At 56.9% G+C, this 21,238-nt stretch overlaps 1 protein-coding gene across 3 annotated transcripts in view; it reads left to right on the top strand.

Moving 5' to 3' along the window:
- The first annotated feature begins 2,885 nt into the window (after positions 1-2,885).
- Positions 2,886-21,238, top strand: part of CORO1C (coronin 1C) — a 43,809-nt gene continuing 25,456 nt past the window's right edge. Inside the window, exon 1 of one of the 3 annotated variants that reach the window (XM_084491579.1) lies at positions 2,886-4,116. In XM_084491579.1, the coding sequence (XP_084347705.1) occupies positions 2,991-4,116 (1,126 nt within the window). In that variant the 5' untranslated portion in view covers positions 2,886-2,990. Of the gene's footprint in view, positions 4,117-10,354; positions 10,479-21,238 lie in introns of those variants that run through there. The other 2 variants (XM_084491580.1, XM_084491581.1) reach the window with 2 other exon arrangements.

Genomic DNA, 21,238 nt, shown 5'->3' with positions numbered 1-21,238 from the left:
CAGCCTGGAAGCCGGGGAGCTGAATCTCCTGCCCCCGAGCCCAGCCTGCTGCCGCCCCCCGATCCGCCCGGCCCGGCCCTTCCTGGGCATCCACCAAATTTTGCCTTTAAAGGCAAACAGCGAGCGGCGGCCCCGCAGCCCTGCGAGGAGCCTCGTTGCTGCCCGGGATTGTTCTCGCTCTCGGAGCCGCTTCAGGGAGGAACATGTCAGTGTTTACCTTGGCAGGGGAGCAAGGCGCAGGCTGGGGATGCTCTCCGCTCTTGGCACCCTTGGCTAATTGCCTCAACGAGTTGTTAACCCCCCCCCCCCCCCCAGCCACACAAAATGTTTGCTTTTTAGGTTTTTGGGTGCTGTTTTGGGCAAAGAGCATCCATCACCCACCTGCCAAGGGCGGCCAAGCCTCAAGTCCTGCCTGCCCTTCTCACTCGAGTGGCACCGGGGGCGGTGGGGTGAATTAAATGATTTATCTCCCCCCGTAGCCCCAGCAGGGCAAATCGGCTGCAAGGAGCGAGCCTTGGGCTCCTTGGGGTGGGCTTGGGGAGTTTGGGGTCTGCTGAGCCCTGAGAGCACCTCGGTGGGCACCGAGCCCTTGGGGGGGAGCTGTGAGAGCCCCCCCGGCCCCACATCAAACCCCACCGGGGACACCAGGCTCTGTTTTATTTATTTTTTTTGTTCTGGTGTTGGAGGAGCAGCGGCCCAAAGTCGCATCCTGTTGTGATGTTGCCATGGCAAAGCCTGGGCAACATCTGGAGCCACCGCGTTCCCTCCGAGGGCCGTCAGGGCGTTATTTATACAAATATATTTATATTGCCCCCGTGGGCAGCTCGTGGCTGGGGCGCAGCCGGGTGCCGGGCTCCCAGGGGACCGCTCCCCCCACCCAGCCCATCCCGGCTGCACAATTTGGGGCTGGGGGACTGCAGGGATGGGAATAAATGGAATAAATGATTCCCAGAGCAGAGCCTTGGAGGTGGCACCGCCCGGCTGCTGCCTCCTTTTGTCCCGGTGGCAGCACCGAGGATGCTCGGGGAGCTGCGGCCGGGCTCGCCCCGTTCATGCCAACCTCGGCCCCCGTCCTGGCACCGCCGCTGCCCTAAAAGCGTCCTCCCCTCCGGCTCCAGGGCCGGGTGGCAGCAGCGTGGCCGTGATTGCCATTTCCTTTTATGCAGACAGCCCGGGAGCAGGCACGGCGCTGCTCCCCCGTTGGGTTTTCTGTGGAGTCCCATGAGCAGCTCCCAGGGGAAAGCAGCGCGGCCCCAATCCCCGGAGGCTGCTCCCGGGCTCGGGGCTTTTTCCCCTCCGTGTTTTGCCCACAGAGCTGGGGAGAAGCCCTGTGCTGCTTGGTTTTGCTGTGCCCCTCCTGGCAGGCTGGGGGTGACAAAATCGGGGTGCACCAACCCTGCTGTGCGCCTGGCAGCCCCAAAATCAAGAGACTGGCTCATCGTTTGGGAGGAAGAGAAAATCAAATCGGTTTTGCTATGGGCAAGCAGGGCAGTGCCTCAAAGAGAAAAAACTGAGTTATCGACCAAGTGTCTGGTGCCCACGGAGGGGATTTTTTGGGCACCCTCAGCAGGGACTGAGCCCTTCCAGCGGTGACAAGAGGTGTTTGGTCTCGCTGCGGAGCAGCTCCATCGGTGCGGGGCAGGAGCCGTCCCTGGCATCCTCCCACATTGACCCGGGGGTAACGCGGGAAGCAGCACCCGCCGGCGCGCCCTTTGGGACAATTTAGGTGTTTTATTTTTTTTTTTCACATCCCAGCTCGGGATCCTTCCCCGGGGCCGGGCAGGCGGCCGGCAGCGTTGGACCATAAAAGGCAAAGCGCCGCGGAGCCGCTGCCGTGCCAGGCATCCAGGGCTGCGTGGCCGGGGCCCGAGCCTTGCAGCTCCCCCCCTGCTCCCCTCTCCGCAGCCGCCGGGGGATTTACAGGAGCCTGCTTGGCAGCAGCAGCATCCGAAGGGAGGTCCCATCCCACTCAGAGGCTCGTTTGGAGAACCCCCCCGGCACGTTAGCGGGGATTTTTTGAGGAGTTTCGGCTCGCAGGCTCCTAAGGGGGCTCATTTCCAAGGATGCTGTTTTTTGCTGTTTATTTCGGGTGTACTCCTCCTGCCCCAGTAATTCCCCGAGCAATATAACGTGTTCCTGCTGCTAAGTGCAGCCGCTCCGTGTCTCCACGAGCTTTACACGGAGCGTCTCCAGCCCCGGGGGCCCCGTGCCAGCACCGCGCCGCTTCCCAGCAAGGAGAGAGGGCTTGGGGGCACTGAGGGGGGTGCCAGGCGCTGCCCAAAAATCCACGGCAGAGCCGAGGGGGGCGATCCTGCTGCAGCGTTTGGCCTGGCACCGCAGCAGTGCGAGCAGCGAGAGCGGAGGGGAGCCGGGGGTGCGTCGCTGCAGCGGGCTGGGGAAAGGAGGAGAGGCCCCGGAGAGGGATGAGCAGCGAGTTTTGGCTGTGAGGGGCCATGGGCCGGCCGAGGAGAAGTTTCTGCGGCTGCTGGGGTGGGCTCGGCCGGGGCAGGGAGCAGCTCTGTGCCGGGAGGGAGCCCCCTGCCCCGTTACCGGCCGCGGGCTCGGCCGTGCCAACGTGAATTTCCCACCCCGGCTGGCCGTGAGGAGGCTGCGAGGCTGCCGGTTCACATGCCCCCGGGGCTCGGAGGTTTCCAAGCTGCCCCCCGTGTCTCTCCCCCGGCGCCTGGAGGAAGGAGAAAGGCGGTGCCGGAGCTCTGCCGAGCCCCAAGGTGGGAAGGGAGCCCGGGCGGGTGGACCGGGGGATCACGGGGAGCGAGCTGGCAGCCATGGAAGCATCCACCTGGCAGTCCCGCGGATATTTACGGGATGACACAAGTCAGGCACGAGGCAGAGACTGCGCCACGTCCCGGGCAGCCTCCGCAGTGGCATGCCAGGATTACGCCCTGCTGCAGCAGAGTCCGGGCGGCCAGGAGGGCCTGGGGCACCTTCCCCAGCCCGCGGCCGAGGCGCACGTCCCTGCCGGGGCCCCGATGAGCGGCAGCAGCTCGGATGAAGGCGCCGCACGGGCAGCGAGGGGGAGAGGGGAGGAAGGAGAAGCCCCTCCGAAGGTGTACGAGATGCAGGTGGGGCACAGGTGGCCGGGCTCCGGCCGGACGGTGAAGCCCGTGGTGTATCGGCTGGAGGAGAGCGAGTACCGGCGGCTGCTGCGGGAGGCAGAAGCGGAGCCCGAGGAGGAATGGGAGGCGGAGTACGAGGTACCTGTGCTCCAGGAGAGCTACCCAGGGAACGGGAAAGTGGCGAGTCCGAGCCTCAAGAGGATCAACGCCTTGCAAGGAGCCCTGCGCGGGCAGCTGAGCCGCTCGGACTCGGAGAGCAGCGTGGAGAACCGGCCGGTGAATAAAGCCGTGCCGAGCTGCCCCGCGGAGGGGATCAAACCCAGCGTCCCCATCAGGTCCGACAGCTTCGAGCGCAACGCCTTGCTGATGGATTACATCCTGCAGAGCAAGCAGGAGGCAGCGGCAGCCGTTCCCCACCTCCCCAGGGACGGCAGCAAGGCGGCCGAAGGCTTCAGGCAGGCGCTGGGCTTTGCCCCGCCGCCCGGCACCACCACCCCGGACCCTTGCCAGAACGGCGAGGAGGACGCGGTCAGGAAGCCCGAGGTGGACTGGCAGGTGGCGAAGAGCCTGGAGAGGATGGTGACGGCGGCCGCGGCGGCGAGAGACGCCGGGAAGCTCTCAAGGCAGAACAGCAGCCAGGTCCTGGAGAGCAGGGAATGGCTGGAAGAAGTGGATTTGGAGATGTTGGATTCGTACAGCGTGAGAAAAACCCCTCCGGCCCCTCCGGTCAGGTCGCACAGCAAAGAGAGCTTGGCTTTGAGCATGAGCAAGACGGTGGCGCTGACCGAGGCGCTGCTGGAGCCCTGCAGCTCCCTGGCAAAGCCTGCCAAGGAGCAGAGGGCGGCCGCGGGCGAGCGCGGCACGGAGCAGCCGTCGGGAGGGAGGGCGCCGGGAGGAGGGGGCCCCGAGGAGCAGGAGCGGAAGGGGAGGAAGAGCCAGGAGGAGGATGAGAAAGTGCTCAAGGTCGCCGACGCCAAGAAAACCTTCGAAAAGGCAAAGGCAGCGGAGGGGAAGGCGGCGGCCAGCAGCGCCAGGAAAGGTGAGGGGAAAAGGAGGGGGGCTTGGAGCAGCGCCGGGGAGGCAGAGGTGGCGCGGTGGGGGCGCGGTGAGGGCGCGGAGCTTCGCAGAAAGCCGGTGCTGGAAGGAGCACGGAGCAGCTGGGAGCCACACGGGGCACAGCTGGGTCGAGCTGCGGTCCTGGCGAGGTGGGAGGAAAAGCAGGAGGCGGTTTGGGTCCGGCAGCCTCGAGGAAACGCTTCTGGCAGCGACTCTGTTCCGCGGGAAGGGGCTTTGCTGCGCAAAGGCTCTCCTGGATGCAGGTGGTGCCGTGCCCGTCCAGCTGGGCTGCTTGCCATGAGCAGATCCAGTGCCAAAGTGCCTCTGCTGGACCTGCTCCCCCTTCACGTGTGCTCATCTCCCTCTCCAGCCGGCCGCTGGGCCACCCGGTGTCATCGATCTCTGTAATCACAGCAGGGTGAGGGGGGGGTTATTTTCCTCGGGTCCTTTCCCTCCCGCGCTGTGACTTAGCTGGACGAGGCATCCAGGGAATGGCACCGACTTGGAAGCCATTTCACTGCCAAGAACTGAATTTTGGGGGAGTTGTGCTGGTGAAAGCTGGGCAGGGGTGGATGGGGAGAGGCGAGAACCCAACGCTCGGTCCCGCAGGGATGGGGTCGGACCCTGCTCAACCCGCACCCCCTGCTCACTGACAGCCTGCGGTGGTGGAGCGCCTTATAAGGGAAAATACGGGTGCTCGGGGCAAGGAAATCTGTGCTGGTTTGGGGTTGAATAAGGTATTTCCTTAAGGACTAGGTGTGATCAGCCCGCCAGGCCGGGTACATCGTGTTGTCAATGACTCGCGTTGAAAAGCAGCCGCAGCACCAAGCCAGAACACGAACACTGATGTGGGGTTTGTGCCAGGGTCCGTGGTAACAAACAGCCCACAGCCACGAAAAAAAAAAACAGATCCTAGCCTCTTAGGGAACCTCTGGAGACACGTTATCCTTCTCAGGATGTAAAGAAATAGGACGGGGAAGTGATGGCAAGCTGAGAGCCGTGGAGGTGCTGCGATAGGGGACAGTAGGGCCGGCTTCTCACTCTGCTGTCGCTGTGCTGTGTCTGCTTCCAACATTTCTGCTTCTCCCCACGCCTCGAGCCGCCCGGCTGCACGAGCACATCCTGCGTGTCTTGACCTCTGTGTGATCCCTTTCTTATACCTCTGATTTTTCCAGCGCCTTGGGTCCAGCTCGGTCCTAGACAGCAGGGAGAGAAACAGAGCACGCTGGCAAAAGGCTTCGGGACTGGTTGACTAATGAGGACGGGACTGGGATATGTGCTAAGTGTAACGTGGAGAGCCGCAGGAACCACGGCGCCCGGCCTCACCTCACTTTGGCCACGCTCAAAGCCCCTGCTCACTGCCTGGCCGATTTTTGTCCTGCTCCTCTGAACGATAGGAAGTGCCAAGCCCGGGAAATTCACGTTGTAAATAAAATACAGCTTGCTTTTTTCACCTTTTTTTCCTTTTTTTGTGTGTGTGTGTTCTGCTTTCTTGTCTCTCTCCTCCTAGTTAATCATGTGGCGTAGCGGAGACAGCGACAAAGGCAACCCCATCTGTTGCAACTAACTAATTGCTTCGTTTTTATTTGGTGTCCCGACGGCTTAATGAGGTTTGGGGACCACCTCCCCTTTAGTGCAAAAATGGGAAAAAAAAAAAAAAAGTGTATTTTATGACCCTGGGCAATGATGGGGAAGAAAAATACAGGGGGATGGAGAGGAAAAAGCCGAGCTGGGATTTGATTTCAAGGTTTCCTTTCGGTGTAACCCCAGTGGGCATTTCTGTGCCCTTCCTGCCAGCATTTTGGGGTGGACGTGGCATGCAGCAGGCTGTGTGTACGTAGTGAGAGCTTTATGAAACGTGCATTAAATCATTTACAACAGCAGCATCAATGATTGATAACCGCCCCGGCCTAATGCTGCCTCCTGGCTGCTTGCAGCCCCCGGGGGTCCCCGGCCGGGCTGCGGGGAAGGGGCTGGAGCTGAGCCCCCCTTTTTGCTGTGCTGGGGCACGAGGAGGGGCAGATCTGCCCTTAATTCACTTCATCCTCCGCCTTAATTCACTCGTTCATCTTCCCTCCCTGTCCGCATCCCCGAGGCGCTCTCACACTTGGCCCTTCCCGGCTGCTGTTTTAAAATCCCGGCTGAACGCCTCGCTCTCGGTATTTTCATTTCCTAATTCCACAGCTCCCCTTTCTGGCCGAGGACTGAATAAGGCCCAGCCGAGCGGGCTGAGCTGGGTGCAGGAGCTTGAGCACCACAGGGCCACCGCCACGAGCTGGCCGCTGGCACCTCTGAGAGCCACCAGAGCTCGGCAGCTCTCAGGATTTGAGGATTATTCAAAAATCCCCGAAATACGAGGCTGGTGAGCGGCGTGGTGAAGCCACCCTCGCCTTTCGGTGTGAGCCTAATGGGTGGTGAGGAAGCAAGGCAGGAGAGAGCGGATCGGATGCCGTGCTTTGGATAGAAAGCATTGGGATTTGTCATTGCAATCGGCTCAGATTGCTCTACGTAACACTAAAATGATAAAAAAATAAATAAATAAGCACAGCCAGCAGCATTCAGTGAAACAGCACCATGCCAAGGGGAGCAGCTCCCCCCAGCACTGCTGGATCTGGCCTGGTGCAACTCCACCAAGAGAGCCTGGGGGAAGGAATACAAAAACAGCCTTTGGGTAGGACGGCCCGGTGCTCCCTGTGATTTTTTCTCTAAGTGTAATAAATCCAAAGGCTTCATGGAATGAATAGAAAGATAGCGGACACAAATGTTCTGGAAAAGTTGCATAACTCGGATGCTTGCAGTCCCAAAATCTGAAAGATGAACTGCCGGGTCTGGCATGGTTTGTATGACTTAGCAGCTAAGCTGCAAAACAACCGGACTTTCAATTGCTGATCTCTCTAAACCCTCAGCAAGCCATTTTTCCTCCACTCACAATATCTTTAGCCATGAGGATTTAGGCAAATTGAAATGTTTGAGAGAAATTCATCCCCCAAGTGACTTTCCTGGGGCCTGCTGCCTGGGTCGCCGTCCATCCGGGCTTGCTGGGCCACGTTGCTCAACGCCAGCCAAGCCCCAAAATCTTCTCCTCGGAGAGGTGCCGCACTCAGCACCGACATCTGCCCTGCCCCGGGGAGCTGCTCAGGCCATAATGAGATCCATCCCAGCAGACAGCCACCACTTTCCATGAAGGGTTTGCTCAAATGTCTTATCTAATTGTCCTAAAATGCTTCTGTTAGCACGGTGCCCATCCAGCATCGGGGAGGGGACTTTCACGGGTGCAAACTCTTGAGGTTTGTTTCAATTCTGCTAAGGATTTGTGCTGTGCTGGGAGTCGCATCTCGGGCAGGTGACGAGGAGCTGTGCTCCACACCTTTGAAAATAGCCCTTGTACCTTCTGGTCCTCCTTCCTTCACCTTTTCTAAACCAGAGCTGATGAGACTGGGCTGGCAAAGAAGGCTGGGGGCATACCGAATGCGTGACTTATAAGGCACGTCAAGATCGTCTTAGTAATTTATGGCATGGATGGAATAGATGCATATTTGCAAGCAAGCTAATTTTAGCTGCTGACATAAGTTTCAGAGGTGGAGCCTGCAGACACGGTGCTGTTTCCCTATAAAGGCTGTGAGATGGGCTGTTTGCAGCAATCATGCATCGGTGTAGCACGGGGTAAGGTGCGCAATGGCTTAAAGCAGTCAGATGTACTTTTGAACAAATTCTCAGCCTTTTCTGCAAAATTTAATCATCAGGCGTGCTCGTGCCCATAAAATAGAAGGACTAAAATTTGTTGTCGGATGCCTTGTAGCTGCAAGAATTTGGTAATAGGATATTTTCCTCTACAAAAATTAGAATTTGTGACATATTTTGACAAGCTGCTGAGCTTGCATCACACTGGCTATAATTTAAGTACTGTTTGTTAGAATTATTTCATTCAGCTGAAGTGATGAAGATTACTGTTTACAGAGGAACCACAGAGCATGTGTAAATCCCCAGCCATTATTTCTGTTGTTGAGACTTCAGCCCGAAATATTTGTCATTTCTTCATCGCCTTGTATGGTGATCTGTTGGGATTTACACGGCTCGTTGATCCAGGTCGGGAGCTGAGTGATGTTTGGAACGTTTCCACCCAAACGTTCGATGAAGCATTAGTGAAAATTCAACAGGTATCATTTCCTCTCCTTTTAATCACTCCCATTTTAAATGGATGCCAAAATCCCACTTGTTATTTCTAAGCTGCTGGGTAGTGCTGGGTACTTCTGCCTTTGCTGTTGTGTTTCAGACCCAAGGAAAGCATTGCCTGGTACGCGATTACAACACCATTTCAAGCTTGTTTTGAGCTAGAAGCTATACACATGCAGTACCACAGCATTACAAGTGCCGTTGTATGTTTGCACGAACAATTTCAACAACTTTTTAACCCAGATGCACAGGTTCAAAACATATCAAACTGACAGCAGAGGGACCGGCAGCTGAGACATCAGCTCTGTCACTGACTCATTATGTGACCTTCAGCAAGTCACGTACCTGCACGGAAAATATGAATCACGATCCAAACCCACTAAACTACAGATTATCTACAGGTCTGCTCCGGGACTGCCAAAGTGCATTTTTTTTTTTCCTTCTTTTTGAGCTGCAAAGAGGTTGTCTGAGGGATGAGGGCAGAGCGTGAGCACTGGGCTGGCTTTCAGGAGGCAGACACGGAGCTCGTGCTAATTGGTGCTGAGGGCGGGGATGCAGCCTCGCCGCCCTAATCTTTGGGTGTATCATTTTTTTTTTATCAAGGTGTTGCTCGGTACACAAGGGAGACTTTCCTGCTTCTCGAAGCAGTGGTTAAACTCGTGTGAAGGTTCGGCCAACGTTAAATAGCATTTGCTTGTTTAATTTGTAGCTGCCGTGGCATCAGGTGTTCCCATCAGCTGCCAGCCAGTCGGACCAGCAAAACCACGACAAATGCACCTCTCCGAGGCCTTGTGCAGGCTTTTACACCCAGCCACCACCTAACGCGGCGTGGTTTGCGCTCCTGCTGCAGTTTGATGGGGGCAGAGGAGCCTCTTTGCTCACCACCGCAATTTCACCAAACCCGGCACTATTGCAAAGGAAGTCACGGGCGTGCCTCACCCCCGAAAAAAAAAAAAAAAAAAAAAAAAAAAAAAGAGCCGGGGCCCCTTAAGCACCTAACCACATGCAAATGCACTTGAGAATATTGGCTAAAACGTGTGAGGAAGTTGAACCAGCTTTGGGTTTTGGCCATGTATGGTAAATATCTCGCAGCGCGGGCGCAGGCCCGATGTCACCGGCCCCGCCGCGCTCCTGGAGGAGCTGAAGCGTGGCGCCTTGAGGTGCTTCCTACGCTAACCCAGCCGCTCGCTGTTAGGGACAAGAGGCCTCTGCCAGTTGTCTGGGTGAGGAAGACAACCCGCCTCGCAAATATGAGCTGATTTCCCCCAAACTTGCTTTCCTTCTGGGGCAACCCTGTGTTTTTAAGGCAGCTGCTGCGCTCCCCCCCGAAGTGTGGTTTGGGGCAGAGGCTTTGTCACTGTCTTGTTGGTTGTGCTGCTAACCACCATGACAGAGGAGGCAACGCTCGCTTTTACTGCATAATTGCTGTGGGGTTTTTTTTGGGTGCTTTTGCTGAGAAACTGGTCGGGGGGGCTCATGAGGAGCCAGCAGCCCTGGCAGTGCTCGGAGTGCCCCCAGCCCATCTCATCATGTAGTCAGCACCTCTGTGACCCCATTTGTGTGCCCCCCGTAGATAAAAGCTCAGCATGGGGCTGGCTGTGAGCGCAGTGAGGGGCTGAACGTGAGGGAACTGCTGCTGGGCACGGCTGTGCCTGAGGGAAGAGGCTCTGAGGGGCTGCAGGGACCACTGTGGGCATGGGGCTAAAATGAGGGACTAAACACTAGTGGAGGTATTGGGGTGAGGCGACTGAAGGGAGCATTGGTGCCCCCATCCCACTGGGGCCATGAAGGGACCGTGCCCTCCCTCAGCATGCCCTCAGGACAACCTCCAGCCCCCTCCCTCACGGCTCGGCTTTTATAGCCTCCCCCACCAGATGGGCGGGGCCAACAGAGCGCGCGACCGCGCGTGGAGGCGAGCTCCGCCTCCCCATTGGTCCACCGCCCTGCCACTCATCTGACCACCGAGCGAGGCGGGGCCCGTACCGGCGGGGCGGGGCGGGGCTTTGCCGGCCGGGTGGGCGGAGCCAAGCGGGGGCGGGTCCCGCCTCCGGGCGCCGCGGTCAGTCGGGCGGCGGCGGCGGCGGCGGCGGCAGCGGCGGGGGAGGGCTCCGCCGGGCTGAGGAGCGGACGCGGGGCGGCAGCTCGGGAACGCGGTGCGAGGCGGCCGCGGGGGTACCGTAGGGGCGCGGCGGGGGAGAGGGAGGGCGGGCTCCCGGTGGGACGGCGTGGGCGGGAGGGCAGAGCGGGTGTTGGGAGCAGCGAACCCACAGCCTCCGGTACCCGGGCGGGGCCGCCCGTTAGCCCCCGGCCGGCGGCGGGGCAGCGGCTGTCAGCGCTCGGGGGTCCCGAGGGGGCAGCTCGGGTGGCGGCGGAGCTCGGCTCCTTATTAGGTAGCGGAGCGGCGCGGCCCCGCCGCGGGTTCCGGCATCCGGCGGAGGTGGCGGCCGCTGGCGGAGCGGGGCCGGGCCGCGGTTCCCCCCCGCTCGGCTGCCGGCAGCGCCCCGGTGCCACCACCCGGTTGCCCGGTGCCTCCCGGTGTCCCCCGGTGTCCCCCGGTGCCGCCCGCCCTTTGTCCCGCAGCCGGGCCCCGCTCGCTGGCAGCACCGAGCCCCCGGGACAAAAGGAGCCCGGGGCTACCGGGGGGTTACCGGGGGGTTACCGGGGGCTGTTGGGGCTGCTGGGGTCGGGTCCTGCCTCGCTGCCCCCCGTGGGGTGGCCTCAGGCCCTGTACCCCCTCGGGCTGCACCCGGTGGGCTCCGTTACCACGATCCCCATATGCCCCCGTGGGCTGTGATCCCCCCCCCGGGGCACAGCAGGGGACCGGGGGCTGCGTGGGGACAGCAGCGAGGGATGGACGTGGGTCTGACACGGAGCGAAGCCCCTCGGGGGTGCAGCCTGCCCGTGGGGCTCCCGGCACCTCCAGCGGTGTCGGTGACCGGAGATATCGGCGACGTGGACGGGCGATGCTTCCCCCCGCAGCCCTGCCTGGCGTTGGGTTCGCTGCTCCCGGCTCCGTTTTAATCCTAGGCCAGGCTCCAGCCACGCTGCTGGGCGTCAGCCTCTCCCTCAGCCCTGTGCCTGCTGCAGGAGAAGGAAGCGATGCAGCCCCGTGCACACCACGACCGGAGCAGGGGGCAGCTCTTTCCCCCCGTGGGGCAGGGCAGCGGGCGTTGAATCACCCCCTCTTGCTCACGGGGAAAGGCAGATGGCAATAAAACGTCCCCGCTAACGTTGACGTTTGCCAGAGGCTGTGTACACAAAGGTAGGAGATCAGATACTGTCGTGATAAAAGTCAGTGCCTGTTTGGTTTGTGTTTGTTTTTTTTTTTTTTAATTAATTTCCGGAGCACGGTAGAAGCTGACGGGCTCAGGTGCATTTCGGGGAGCGTTTGTTTTCACGCAGCGCTTCGCGGTTGTAATTTTTCAATGGTCACTCGTAGGCTTTCCTACAGATTGCTTTAATCAGCGTTTGTGTGTCTCTTTATGTTCGCTGCTGGCATTGCTCTATCTTCTAGTGAGCCGCCTTTTCAAACATCATTGGATTTTTCAAGTTAAATCTTCATGCTTATTGCATCTGTCACTTCTGGGATGCACTCCAAGCGAAAGGCAGGGATTCAGTGTAATGGCACTGAGCTGGAATGCACAGAAGGGTAAAATATCAGCTTTCTTGACTGATACAGCGAAGGGCTACGAGAGATCTGCTCTCGGTAACTGTTACAGGCATCATGTCGAATTTAATATCGGAGGCTTTAACGACTGTCTCATAAAATGGCTCATTAAAGCACGAAGTCGCGTTTCGATTAGGGGAGGATTTATGTCATTGTTCTTCGTTTGGTTATTGATTCCGAGGCATAGACTCCGCTCGGATGCCAACTTCCTATTTTGAAGACATGAGCAAAACACTTCCTGGCCTGAGTTTTCGGCTCGGTGAGGTCATCGCTGCACCACTCCCAGGGCTAGGAATGTCCTTTTATGCAAACTCGCAGGCACATTTCGCTTGACTTTTAAAGTCTGGCTCTGTTTGTTTTGGTTGTGTTTCACCCAGGCTCTCGTGATAATCGCGGGCCTTCCATGAGGACGCCTTGGAACAGCAACTCGCTGAGGATTTCGAGTGCCCCAGTTTCAGCATTTACAGGGCACATGAGCAAGAGCTGCACGCCTGTGTTCTCTTTTACTCTTTTCCCTCTAGCCTCCCCCACCTAATGCCGTTGGTGTGCTTCAATTCTGGCTGTTAACTCTGAAATTAGTCTGATTAAAAACTGCTTACGGCTTCGGTTCACAGCCACGCCGGTCGTGTGTATCTGAACCGTCAGATCGGTGGTGGCTGTACGCTGATAGGGGCTGAGCTGTTGCTTTCTGTCCCAACACGCACAAACGCAGGTGATGCTGCCGTGACCGGGGTGAATGCCACGTCAAAACTCAGGCAGAAAAGGGTTAGGTTAGCTGGGGTGACTCAGGAAAGCTAGGGCTGGGAGCTGCTTGTCCCAGCTGCGTGGGAATAACTCCCCCAGTATGGGTAGGAATCGGTTACTGGGAGCTGCGTTTGCGAGTAGGATCGTCCTGGTCTGTTTTTCCCTTGTGAATGATTATGCTCAAACGGATTATTAGCTTCTTGCTGAGGGTATAATTGCTCGCTAGGTGATTTTGCACGTGCTCGAAGCCGATAGCATCAGCACGGAGCGTGCTGGGTGGCGCGGGAGGCGCCCAGCCTCGGGGTGCAGCAGCGGGGACGGGTGCTGAGTCCTGCACCAGTGCCCCTCGGAGGAGCAAAGCCACCAGAGGGGTACACGACGGCGTGTATCAGCACCCCGTGGGGCTCGTCTGGTGTGAGTAAACCAGCAGGTGCCATCCTTTAAGAAGCCCGGGTCCCTGCACCGACGGCTGCTCCTCAATTACGGGCGGTGTAAAATTCTTCCTGTTGACAGCAGCCGTGCTTCGGTTCCGCTGTGAATTAGCATTCGACGTGCCTCGTGGGTTTGTGGAGTGAATGCGAAAATGGTCACAATTAATGGCAGGATGTGAGAGGAGGCGATGATTTAGCATAAAATGGAAGGTGTCTGCTCAGGCACTGTGGCGCGCTTGTTCAAATAGATATCTATTTTTTTTTTTACCCTTTTCCCATAAAATTCTTCATGCTACCGAGACAGATGTGATCTCTTAACAGCGGTCATCCTCGTAGAAGGTCACAACGTGCTCCTGAAATGGAGGAGGCTTCTGTGATGGCAAACCACAGAGGCTTTACAATCCTGCTCTGCAGGTCAGGAGCTAGCAAGGAGCTTGACAGCAATATTGAAAATGGCATCGGCTCCTGGAGGGGAAAAAACACCAGCTCTGGCAAGGCCCGCTGGTGCCCATCGAAAGAAGAAGTCTCCTTGGTTTAGAGGTGCCTTTCCTCAGCGTTATCATTTTGCTCGTTGAGTGCTGTTTGCTGGCTCTTGCACAAATTTTGTTGATGATGACAAGCGATAGCTCACGCGCCTCCTGCTATCGGCGTGTGATGTCTCTGCTGAGGTCTAGCCCTCGCTGGGGGGAGCTGGATGTGGCTGGCTCGGTTATCGTGATGCTGCTTGACACTGAGCTGGGCCTCTCAGCCCGTCATAATTAGGTTTTTCTTGTTTTCCCTTTTAATAATTGAATTTGGAAAAGCAGGGGAAATAAAATTAGGGTGGTGGTGGGATCCGACTTAAAGTGATTAAGGGTCAGCCTGATGGGGTCAGGCGCACTGAGATGAGCTGGCAGCTTGCTCTGCAGTCCTGTGGATTCATGCTCTGGTCTAGGAAGCTTCCTGGCCTTCTTGTGGCCCTCCAGAGGAGGTGCAAGTTTTCGGCAAAGCTTGGCTGGCCAGAGCATCTCTGCGTACATTCAGCCAACGTACAGCTCTCTGTGGATGAAAATTAAGGCAACCATTTCTGCAGTGCTGTCAAATACGCCTGCTCCAGATGTCATAAAACCAGAGGGGTTGTTCTGCCCCCAAAATAAGCCCTCTTTGCATCCATCCACGAACCCGGGGAGTGCGTTTCACCTGCAGCTCCCGGCGCCAGCAGCCCGGGTACCTCATTTCAGCTCCCTCTGGTCCCAACCCTCTGAAATGTGGGAACTTCCTTCCCTCCCCCTCCACCCCCTTGGTTCTGCATATAGTTGCCATAGTGACTGTGTTCTTCGGTCCTTGAAAACCCATTGTTTATCCCACGTAAAGGGATAAAAGTGCTGGAGATACCGCGTCTCGGAGAGGGCTGTGCTCCGTGCAGACCTGGCAGGGACTCGCCACCCTCTGGTCCCGCGGATTCGGATATTGGACGTGGGTCAGGTACCATCAGACAGACTGATAATGGGGATAATTAGCACCACCAGGGATTAGCAGGCAATAACAAATTCAAGCCGTAGTAAGCACTCTGTCCCTGGGGAGCCGGGCAGGCTGGCGGGTCTGGGCAGATGATCACTCGATACGCAGATAGGCATCAGCGCAGCCCCGCCAGCGGCCACAGTGCCACGTTTGGTCTCAAAGCTGCTTTTTTTTTTTTTTTTTTTAAATTTTTCCCCTCGTTTTGAATGCTCATAAACTTCACCGTGTGTTATCTTGTGCTGGAATCCCAAACACGCCATGGCTTGGGGTGTACGCGTGGCGTTGGGTTGGTGTTTTGCATCCTCCCGAGGCAGCGTTGCAACCATCTCTCCCGGTTAGCTGGGTGCAGCAGGTTGATATTCTTCTTTCCAAGTGGGAAATGTGAGGTCAAGCGTTTTGCTCAGCTCTTCAGGTACTAGATAAGGAATATTTCTTGCTGGGAATCGTAAGCATGTGTGGTACACAGGCGGCTCACGTGTTGGCACCAGCAAGCATCGAGGTGTGGGGGTTTGCTGGTTCCTTCCTGGCGTAAGGACCGCGGTGTCTTGGAGAATGAGCAGCCACAAAGCTGTCCTGCTCAACCAGGAGGAGGACGAGATGATTTTATTTCTGGTTCTTTTTCATTTCTGGATCTGCTGAGATGGGTTTGCAAGGCAGGAAAAAAAACTTCAGAGCCAGCTCAGACGAACGCAAGTTGCCAGACGCGCTTCTGCTTCAGCACCGCGTGACGTGTAGGCAGAGCTGTCCTCGCACAGAGCGCTCCTAGCCGGGTGCCGTGCTTCCCAGCAGCTTTTTCCTGGCCGCTGCTGCTTTTTGGAGCGATTTGTTAGTTCTGCGAGGCCTCTCAAGACGTGGTTGGAGGGGTAGGCTGCCCAAGTTTGGCCTCCTTTGGATGCGTGTGTGTTATCTCTGCGCTCTTTGCTTTGCTCCCGGACGTTTCTCTGGGGGCAGAGGTTATCTTTTTGGTCTTTTTATGTAGCGAGCGCTACATTGATCTTCTTTTCTACTAGGGGAGTTCTGAAGGGCCACGAAAGATCACATAAAAACCAGCTGGGGCTTATCTGGGTGCAATACCCCCTGCTGTTTTGGCCGCTCTCCTCCAGCGGTGCTGTAAATGCCCCCGGAGCCCAGTCAAAGGGCTGAAAGTTGGGGCTGTGTGTGCAGCACCGGGTGAGTAAAGCTTAAAGGTCACCAGATGCAGGCTGTGATCCCTCGATCCCCTCTTCCTGATGCCAGTTTCTGCCCCAAATCATGGCCTGGGGCTTGTGGCAGGGTGGCAGCTCTGGTCCTGGATGGATCCGCGCCGAAGGGCAGCTGTAGGACGGAGGAAATGGGATTGAACTCGGAGCCCTTTTGTTGAAGCGGATGTTGGAGGGGCCCTAACTGGTACCACGAGATAGGGAGTGAGCAGATGGAACTACCTGGGGTTGAGTTTTAGCCTCCACCCTCCCCCCCCACCCCCGATTTCAAATTGCACGGTAGGGAAATGGGACAGGATGACAATGGTGCTCCGAATTACAGGCTGCTCGGCCAGAAGAGCTGGCAGGACAGCAAATGGAAATCGGGAGAAGTACGTGCCAGGTCCAACGGTGAGAGCTGAGATCCATTTCGCAGCCTATTTGTACAGCATTAAAACCTGAAATGTCTTCACGCCGTCTGGCCCTGAGCCTTCTGCACCTCCTTTGTCGAGGCCGTTGCCTCGCCTTTGACAAGCGGTCACCATTTTTGGGTGGAGAACCTCAAAAACAGCTCCTGTGTGAGCACCTCGCCTGTTGGCTGGGTGCTAGCAAGCAGTGGGAGTCACCAGATGGGGCTCCAGCGTACATAGGATGCGGGTCGAGGTGTTTTGAGTGCTGACTGAGTCTGTTATTACTTTTTGGGGTAGTGTCCGCATCCCAAAGTGTGGTGTGAGGACACAGCCGGTCATGCCGGTCTTTTTTAGGGCTGCAGGTGACACTGCTCACATCAGGGTCATCACATTTGCTGTTGTGGGGCCAGAAGCAAGCTCTGGACGCCACAAAATGAGCCCAAGAGGTCCTGCTGTGGGGCCTGGCCTCGCCCGGCAGAGGGCCCGCGGTCAGGCAGGGCCATCTGGAGAGCTCGGCATCCCCGCCTGGGCAATCTGAGTCACTCTTGGCGGCCCTGCTGGCCAGCCTGGGTTGTGCTAAGCCCTTGTTTCTGCTTTATTTCGAGGCTGGGAGGAATTCACAGCCCTGCTGGCTCCGTATGAGCTCCCTGCAGGCCTGCGTTTCCTGAGGGGGCTCAGGCCGCGGTGCCACGGGGCTGGGACCCAGCGCTGAGACAGCTCCTCCTCAAAACATCCTCAGCATCCACAGCTCCTTCCCGTGGATGCCACGGCATGTTATAATTCGGGAGGAATAGAAAGCAGTTTATCCAAGCCTTTGGAGGTTTCTCCTTTTGATAAATCTTGCCGTTTTTTTTGAGGCGTGATTGTTAACTGTCAGCAAGGAGAAGCAGCGTGATGTTTCCAGGAATATCTTAAAGCCGCTAAGGCAGCAGGAAGCGTGCCTACCTTAGAAAATACTGTGTTAACCGAATTATCTTCGTGTCTGTGCCTCTTCTTGACTGGTGCAGGAGGGGAAATCCTGCACATGGTGCTCTTTGTGCTTTTGTGTTGGGCTCCCAGCACCCAGGGACTGCTTGGGCTCATTGCTGACGGGTGCTGGTGGCTACTGCTGGGCTCCTCTGTCACACACAGACTGCGTTATTTCACTCAGGCATGTTGGATTGCTTCAGGTTGCGGGGGAAAATGCAGTCCCTTCCTGCTGCTAGGACTCGGTCGTGTTGGAAAGAAGTGCCTGTGCCTCAGCTAATTGCTCGGGAACAGTGGGAGGCCTCCAGCTGGGTTTGAGATGGTGAATTGGGAAGACCCTAATGAAGCTCTGGTGGAGAGGAGCTCTTCCTGCATTCATAACCACCGGGCTTTCACCCCAAGCTCATTTCCCAGATTAAAAGGAGAAAGGGGAAAAAAAAAAAAGCTTATAATATGTCACTCAGGAATATGATCTCGGAAGAAGCTTGTGTGCAGCCTTCAGGAGAGCAGAATCCAGCAAATTGAGGTAGCAGCTCCGAACAGATTGATACTTCCTCGTTAGCTCGGCGAGGCTGATAAGAGAACTAGGTCAGCTGGATGGAGCCAGCGTTTTATCTGCATACTTCTCTTAACAGGAATCCTGCAGCTTGGCCGTCAGAGCTTGGCTTGCTGATGTGCAGCTCAGCACCGGGGGTTGTGCTCCCTGCCTCGTGTTTTCCTCGGGGTCAGAGTGTGGTCTGGAGCCCCGTGGCTCTCCCCTTTGTAGGGCTGTAAGTAGCATCCTCCATCGTGCTGTAATGTCTCTGGCTGGCGTTCCCAGGGCTGTTGCTCAGCGCTGGAAGTATATTACTCTGTCTCTTGGCAGTAGCTGAGCACGCAGCGTGTGAAGAGGCACCTCGGGTGCTTATTCCGGCGGAGAAAGTGGAGGAGAAGGAAAGCTCTTGCAGGGGAGCAGGTGGAAGGCAGAGCGAGGCCTTCCCTGGCCAGCTGCTGGCATGGCAGTGCCTGGAGGTGAGAGGTGGTCAGCTCCGGGGCAGGGTTCCCCTTGCCTGGGTGGTGCTCAGGGCTGAGTTACTGTCTGCTGGCAGCAAAAGGAGAAGCTGAAATCCGACCAGGTTGTCCTTGTGTCACCGTGAGTTACGGTAAGGGATGTAATGGCAGCTGAGGAAGGCAAAAGCTACAAAACGGTGTGAGCAATGAGGAGGTGAGTTGCATGCCCAGAGGTCTTCAAGAGAATATATCTGCTGCATCCCAATGTGTGCCTGCAAGGAGCCCCAGCGCCAGGGGTATGCAGTGAGAGGAGCACGAGCAGGGCAGCCTCTTCCGAAATAATCCCTGCTCCTTGATGCCTGGGAGCTCTGGGCCTTACAGGCACTTCTGAGTCAGAGCTCTTGGTGTTACTGCCACTCACAGCGTGGTTGTTTTGGGGGGCAGCTTGGAAAAACAGTCCTATCGAGTATTTCACAAGTTAGACCCAGCACCTTGCGTTTCGTCCCGAGCAGCTATTGCAGCTGATGGTAAGTTTGGGTTGCGTTACAGTTTTGAATGTGCTGTGCTCCCCAGTTGAGATATAATCGAATTCCCTGGTAGTTTGTGGTTTAGGTTCCCATCCCAAAATAGCATCTTGCCAGTGGTATAGCAGCTGGAAATTTCAGTATTGAGTTCAGATTCCAGCTTTTTGTCTTTAAAATGAAGTGAAATCAGATGGCAGGGTCTTGCTCAACCTAGGCTAAAGTAACCAAAGACTGAAAATAATCTGTGCACAAATGTGATGTATTTTGGAATTGTGACCATCTGTAGTAGTCCTCGCCCGTGGTTTAAATAACTCCGAACATCTGAAAACAAAAGTTCTGTCAGCAGTGGACTCAACGTGGATTGATTTGAAGTGGTGCTCCGTGGGGGGAGCAGCTCGATGTCTAAGAGCAGAGCTCTGAGTCCAGGTATTCGTGGTGGTTCCCTTTGCTGTCAGAGGTTTCATGCAAAGCGCTGGGGTGAGCTGCATTTTTGTGGCCGTGTGATTTATATATATTTTTTTTTCTCCCCTTTGCTTCCTCCCTGCCCAAATATCCCAAGATTTGATGCAGGGAGAGGGAGACGAAGTCCTCCCGCAGCCCTGCTGGTGCCGCGCTGCTTCTCCGCCCTGGGAGCCGCTGTGAAGCTGCGTGTGGAGGCTGGTCCCAGCCCTGGCCTCGCCTGCAGAACACGTCCTCACCCCAAAGTCCCCTCCGGGCTGCTTTGGGGCTGCTTTGGGGCTTCTCGACCCATGCCCATTTGCTTTCACAGAGCAGATTGCCTTTCCCATCCTTGCTATCCGTGTGCCTCAACGGTGCGTGCCAGCAAATGCTCGCCTGCTTATTTTCCTTGCTCGCACAAAGGCGTCCTCAAATGCTGTCCTTAAAACGATCTGGCGAGCTCTTCTTCTAGATGAACGCTTCTTCTGAGGTGCTGCCATGTTTATATGGTAAGGCCTTGAAATATTTCAGCGTTTTAAGGAACGTGTGTGTGATTGAGCCGAGCGTTAGGCAGGGCATGGCTGCAGGCAGCCGCGTGCGATGCGCACGCGTGGGCTGCAGGGAACGTGCTGAGGTTGCACAAGCGAGGCTGTGAGATTAAGAAACAGGAGCACGAAGCGATGAGGAAATAACCTGGGCAGTGCTTGGCTCTTCCCCTGCTCACGTGCGTTGGGATGAGGCTTTTTTGGGAGTCCCACGTCCCCCAGCCCCTTGCTGGCAGTGCTGCCAGCACCGGGCTCTGCGCGCACAGCAGGAGCAGCGGGATGGGGTCTCCTGGAGGCCTCCCAGTGCTCTCATCCTTGCTTCCACGCGTGGCTCTGGGCCTTATCTGCTGTGTGATCCCTCAAAGGGAGCTGAAGAGCCACTCGCTGGGTTCCTCGTGGGCTTCTTGGTGGTGGCCAGCAGCTTGGTGCAAGTGGCCAAGCACCGCGGCGAGGGCGCTTCCTCTGCCCCGCGCGCAGGATTTGAGCCTCTGGATGCAACCCCTGGGGCCTGGTTTTGTGTTTAGGACCACACCGTCCTTTCTGATATATTTTTGAAAGGGTTTCAGCTCTGAGCACTCATCGCTTTTGCAGATTAGACCCAGGAGCCTCACCCCAGCTGACTTTAGGACGACCTTCGGAGCTGCCACTGGAGCTCATGGAGCTCCCTCAACGAGGCCGATGCTGAATGGGGTTTGGGGGCTTTCCAGAAGCATTGCACCTTGCTTTTCTTTGGGTTTTCCAGCTGAGGAGAAGCCCTACTCCTTCCCAGCCCCAACTACCAGAGGGAAGCATGGTTCTCCTGGTCTGGTGGCCGGGCTCTCCCTGCCCCCCGAGCCGTAGCCTCGGGCTGGCTGGGACTTCAACTCGCCTTTTATTTCAATGCCTGCCTTTCCAGAAGGGCTCCCAGTCACATGGGCCGAGCAGGATTTTGCCATTAGTGGGGGGTTTTCCTGTGAGTGTTCCCTAGCAGGATGCGTTTCCTCTTGCATAAGCAGACCGAAAAACCCTCCGAAGCCGCAGAAATACATCTGTTGGCCTCTCCAGACAGATAAATCCTTTATAAACAGGAAAGTGGGCAAACTCGTGGCAACTCTCGTGACACATCGTGATGGGAGATCAGAAAGGGACGGGATGAAAAGTCTCAGTGTGCGAGCGGGGCTTGATGGCATCCCGGAGCCTTTTAAATGCTGACACAGAGGCCGGAGCCCGAGCCAGATGGCGGGCACAGGGAGATGGAAGGGAGAGGGAGGTGTAACTCAGCTGGAAGTCACTTGACATTTGAGGGGGGGGGGGGAAAATAATTAATGCAAATTAACAGAAGGCTTTTTGCTGCGCCCCCGTGCAGGACGGGCAAGGTGCTGGTGCCACGCAGCGGGTGCAGGAGATCGGCGCCGGCGCGGAGCTGTCAGCACTTCTTTTGTAGCCGCCTTTTGCAGGGAGCTTCTGGTTTCATTGTGCTGAGGCAAAATTTAAACTCCTCTCAGCTCCCGGCAGCAAGGCTTTAAATCCTCCCGACTTGGACTTTACCCCCCACTAAAT

Source organism: Aythya ferina, assembly GCF_964211825.1.
Source record: "Aythya ferina genome assembly, chromosome: 17".
In the NCBI taxonomy this organism is placed as follows: Eukaryota; Metazoa; Chordata; class Aves; order Anseriformes; family Anatidae; genus Aythya; species Aythya ferina.
The sequence above is the reverse complement of the archived record's forward strand: the minus strand, read 5'-3'. Positions and strand labels throughout refer to the sequence as shown.